This window comes from Nestor notabilis, unplaced genomic scaffold, assembly GCF_000696875.1.
Source record: "Nestor notabilis isolate BGI_N333 unplaced genomic scaffold, ASM69687v1 scaffold2090, whole genome shotgun sequence".
NCBI lineage: Eukaryota > Metazoa > Chordata > Aves > Psittaciformes > Psittacidae > Nestor > Nestor notabilis.
The window spans coordinates 2,381-7,736 of NW_009911355.1; the positions used below are offsets into that span (position 1 = coordinate 2,381).

Here is a 5,356-nt window from a genome sequence, read left to right on the forward strand (position 1 = left end):
GCCAAAAATGAATTTAAAATGTGGAAGACACAGATGCAGAAATCCCAGGGAGAGTACAGTTCATTTAGTCTTCTACCTTACTGCAACCCAAATACCAAGGAAGTCTGAAAAGACATTTACTTTTGAGCTACTTTATATGAAAGGGACAGAAAAAACCACGAAATTGATTTAATTGAATATTTTGGTATTAATTATTGAAAGTGCAGACAAAATACAATTCAGAAAGTGACAGAATCAGTGATCTGCATTTTATTCTATCACCTCTTCTCTTACCTGCCACTGAAGAACAAGAGGAACCCACTCCTTGAAGAGACCTGGCAATAAACAGTAATGTGTAGCTTCCAGAGAAGGCAAACACTAGAGGAAAAAACAAAGGTAAATTCTTAAAATTAAGTTAACTGTAACTAGGTTAAAAAGTTAGATTTCTTGAAACAACCACAAAAACTCCATACAATTTAATCAAGTGTTTACAGTGTCACTTTCAATGCTAACTGCATTATTTTCTCTTAATTCCATTTAGAAGCATCAGTGCTGAATGGCTCTCAGGTGTCTACGCCTCCTGGTAACACAGAATGCAAGCGCCCAACCAGTTTTAACTAATTACTTGGGATCTGATTACATCCAGCTCTGATTCAGCTGCACACAGGAGGAGTAATAAGACCTTTCTTTCCAGCCTTACCTCTCTATGCTGCTTCATTTAAGGCTGCCCAGTCTGAAGCTCCAGGCATTCAGGGAAAACAGGATTTAACACACCTGCATCCATGCACCAATGTTTCCTTCAATAAGTAAATGGGTGGAGAAGTTTTATCCTGGTGATGCCAGCTCCACATTAGGGGTCATGCCGCACAGCTGGCTGAAGGGGCAGGGAAGCCAGTTCCATCCATTCAAGGACTGTAGCAAGGTCCTGATCCTCCCAACAGCACAGCATTATAGAACTGCACCAGGGGAAGTACCTCTCTGTCTCTCTATGAGAGATTTAACCCCAGGCTCCACTCTCAGCCACTATCTGTCTTTTTGGACATAGCTCCTGGATGCTGCACTCATCAGTCTCACTAAGTTCCCCATCCACAACACTGGGAAGTAGGAGTGTTCCAGAAACCCCAGCACATCTCTGCTTGTAGAGCCTGTGTAATGCTCAGTGTCATTAAATCTACAGTGAGTTCCTAAAACCTTTTGCAGCTCCTATCTGTTGGCCACCTAAGGAATTTTGCTGGATAGGTTAGAGGTGTGGGAAGAGTAGACCCACATTCGCTTCACCCACCCACCCACCCTGCAGCATTGTGCTTCTTGGCCTTTTCACCAGGTCTTGCAAAAATCTCTACCCATGTGGACAGAGAAAAATCAAGGAAAATAAAGGAAGGAAAGAAGGATGTCAGCAGATCAACAGAACTACCCTCTGCCATGAATTAGGCTCACTGCTCTTTTGTCCATCCCAACCAAAATGTGTCTAATGTGTTTCTAAAATGCAGAGTTGTCAGTGCCTATAAGAACAGCACTTCAGTCCCTGATGATACAGTTTTAAGCTTGTTATTCCTTCTTTTATGTACAGTGAACATAGAAAACTGTTCCCTTCCTTTTTGTCATGGACTCTGATAGGTCTCACATCTACTTTCTGAAGCAAATTTGGTTCTTTCACCGCTCTCACAGGCTGCTAAGGATCCTTGTTCTCCTCTGTACTTTTTCTATGTGAGCCACAACTTTAAGTGCCATCCAAAACCAAACATAAAACAGCAGCTGAAGCCTTATCGATGCCATTAGAGCAGACAAATTATCTCAGCTGGCTTGCAGGCTGTGCTCCTGTTTGCACATCCCACAGGGATGTTCAGCAGCGCTATGATACTGTTGACTCATACTTTGCTCATGAGCCACTGCAGCCTCATGATCTTTCCAATAAGTCCCTACTATAGCTACTTGTCAAGGACCCTTCAAAATAGCTGTTTCGTGGCTGATAGCCCTCCCATGGCTCTCTGTTTGGAACTATCTGAGCACTACTTCAGATTCCAAGAATCTGAGAGAAAAATTCAGCTAAGGAAGTGAGACCCATCAAGGTGGGATGAAAGATCATGAATTCCTTAGAGAACATTCATCAGAGCATACTTGTCAAATCTCATTGCCACCACCATCCACATGGAGCAGCCATCTCTAAATTCTCCTTGCATCTCAATCCCTCTACATCCACAAGAAGAATGCATAGTGGTAGTTATTATATACCATTTACTTAAAAGTTACATCTGGACCAGACCAAATAAGCTGTGGACACTTACTGATGGTTGACACAAACATGATGCAGAAGCCAGCAAACAGGGGGATCTGGTAGCCTATTCTGGAAAACAAAACAAACATTCACATTTCTGGGATTGTCTCATTGACATTCTGAGTTAGATTTACTCACGTGAGTGCACACACCGCAAAACCCCAGCCTATAGTTCCTTGGTAGGTTTTGAACTATATATTGCGGACCACAGGATCAAATTTGTCCATGTTACAAATGCTTTTTCATGTGGCACAGCAGATTTGTATCTGAAATCCTTGGAAGAAATCCTTTCTCATTAGAATCTGAATGCCCTGTTCTCACTCTACCATAATTATTCCTAATAAAGCCCCTCTGGGCCTCCATGGGGTTGCCAAGGATATGAGAAGGGAAGATCTGTCTGAGCATACTGAACTTAGAAATAGCCCAGTTGTGTTTCAATGCTCATCTGTTTCCATCCTCATGAGACAATGACTATAATGAGATATGGTCATTCCAATGGCTTTTTTACTGGAAAAAAATTTCATCTGCTTTGTTGGGAGTTCTGCCTCAGCAGCCAGGAGCACTGGAAGAGTCCCAAAGACCTTGAGAATAGTATTTCTGCTTTCCATGGGTTTAAGAGTAAAAATGGAGCTGAAAGCAGCTTTCTTCATCAGCCCGCTTCTTCATTAACACTCTAAAGAGCCTGTGGAAATGTCTGGTTGCTACAAATATTTTCAAGTTTCCAGGAAATAAGAAACTATCTGTCTGGAAGGCAAATATATTTTTAAGCATCTAAAACTCAAATTTCAAGAAGAGGAATTACACTATACCATTTTTTTATGTCATTAAAAGTCTTCCTTAGGATCAAAACCACTACCCGGTAGCTCTGAAGACAGTCTGTGTATTCTGCTCCGCACACTTCATTCATGGCTTCTTTTTTTGTAGGACTGTGCATCTCAAATGTATTTTCAAAGATGTTATTTAATGGCCAAGTTCTTCAACAATGGATGATGCTTTTCAAAGATGTTCTGACGGACTTCAGCTTCCAATGATTTGAAACTATTGGGCATTTCTATTGGCATTATTGGCTAAAGTAGGTCAGTCAAATAATGGAAGAGTCTATAATGGCCTTTTTAAGTTTTAATAATAGCAGTCATGACATAGGCAAACCAAAATACTTATTCTGAGCTTTGGTTTTTTGTTAATACAATTTTTATATAATTAAGGACCATCAATAATGGAAATCCCTTTGAAGTCCAGGGCGTGATGTTCATTACATGTCTCACTGTAACATTTGTTTGAATTTTGTGAATGAAAAGATTTCTACATGCCACAGAAATCTCTAATAAAGAACAATTTTGCCTGAAGTAACACCACTACGTTAAAATAAGTCAAAAACAGTGTGTGCAGGTTCTTCTAGTTGATATTTCTAAGTGGGTGTTACAAATATCCAGCAGATACTGGTTACTCTTGTGCTACTTCACTGAACTATCTCCAAAGCAAATTAAATCCCTGGCCACTTCCTTCTGTGGCCTTATGATAATCATTTTAATCTCTCAGCACCTTGATACCTGGCCTGTGAAAGAATAATGCTACCTTTTTTTGTCTGCTTTAGTTAAAGTGGATGATTTTTCGAAGCCTGTCTCTTCTCTTGCTGTGTGTGTAGTAGGTGTTACACAATGCGATTCCAATCTCCTCTTCATCATGGACTGTAGCAATAGGACAAGGGGTAATGGGTTCAAACTAAAACAGGGGAAGTTCTGGCTAGGTAGGAGGAAGAAGTTCTTTACAGTGAGGGTGGTGAGGCACTGGAACAGATTGCCCAAAGAAGTGGTAACTGCTCCATCCCTGGCAGTGTTCAAGGCCAGGTTGGACAGAGCCTTGGGTGACATGGTCTAGTGTGAGGTGTCCCTGCCCATGGCAGGGGGTTGGAAATGGATGATCTTAGGGTCCTTTCCACCCCAAACCATTCTGTGATTCTATGTTTCTATGTACACAAGGAAATGAAAAATCACCCATTATCAAGGTCTTGCCTGCCTCAGGAAGTGGGCACTTCCCTTCCTGGTGGGATCAAGGTGGAACAGGCCACAGAGAGTTTGACCATAGCTGCTTTGATTTGGAGTTCTTCAATTAAAGAAAGCACTGATAGAAGTACAGATTTAAAAAAATAAAATAAAATCCTGTAGGTATGGCTGTGAAAGCAATGCAGGTGTGGTATGAGAGCAAAAGCTGAACGTCCTTATATCTTCTTCCATTGCAAAGTAGATTTGTGCCTGTCAAGACCATCTCAGAAATATCTGGTCATGCAGTTGTCTCCCAGGACACTCTGTGAGAGAAGTCTGATTTCACTACAGAAATCAAGCAATTCTTAGGTTTAACACAGGGCCCATGAGATAGTAATTTGCGTCTGTAACAAGTACTCTTAATTAAAATTCAATTATTTACATGAAGACAAATGCCACCCAAATTGGTTCCCACATTCATGTTTCCATCACTAGATCAGAGATGTGAGCTGTGAGATCTTCCATAAACATTAAGGAGTTAAACCAGGAGAAGGGCTATAACACCAGTTCTAAACGATACTCTAGCAAGCTAAAGCAGATTTCAACTCTTCCAGTAGGCTTCCTACACTTGGAAAGTTTCTGATGGTTGAAGGCTCTAAGAAAACAAGTATTTTGACAGTCACTTCTAATGCTCAGTGAAATACTGTTCACACATCGTTCTTAATTTTTGCAGTCACAAATACTATTCCTCCTTTATCTTGGACAAGCAGGGTCACAGCAAGGTGTGAAGCAATACATAGCAGAAGGTGATGAGAACAGAACTGGAGCAGAACTCGGTCCTTCTCTCACTACCCAGCAAACCATGATGCTCTATCATACATACCTTTTCCTCCATACAGAAATTAACCACTTCAGAACTACTCTGCCATTTCAGCCAAAGCCTGCATTGCCAGTGATCCATCATACAAGATGATGCAAAGGCATACAGGTCAGCACAGGGAATGCAGTTGTACTGCATTAAACAGGTCATCATAACTCTCCTAAAAGCTGCTTGCAGCTTCACCCCCAATTTGGTGATACACGATTCTGGTGTGCTGCCCCTGCCTGAGACTGCTGCACC

The 5,356-nt window shown here is 41.3% G+C and overlaps 1 protein-coding gene across 1 annotated transcript in view; it reads right to left on the bottom strand.

The window, feature by feature from the left end:
- Positions 1-273: 273 nt before the first annotated feature.
- LOC104405460 (synaptic vesicular amine transporter-like) overlaps positions 274-5,356 on the bottom strand; it is a gene marked incomplete at its 3' end in the record, with an annotated part of 11,819 nt that continues 6,736 nt past the window's right edge. The window contains exons 3-4 of the mRNA XM_010014190.1: positions 2,265-2,323; positions 274-357 (exon numbers count right to left, since the gene is read on the bottom strand). Coding sequence (XP_010012492.1) covers positions 274-357; positions 2,265-2,323 — 143 coding nt within the window. The remainder of the gene's footprint in view (positions 358-2,264; positions 2,324-5,356) is intronic.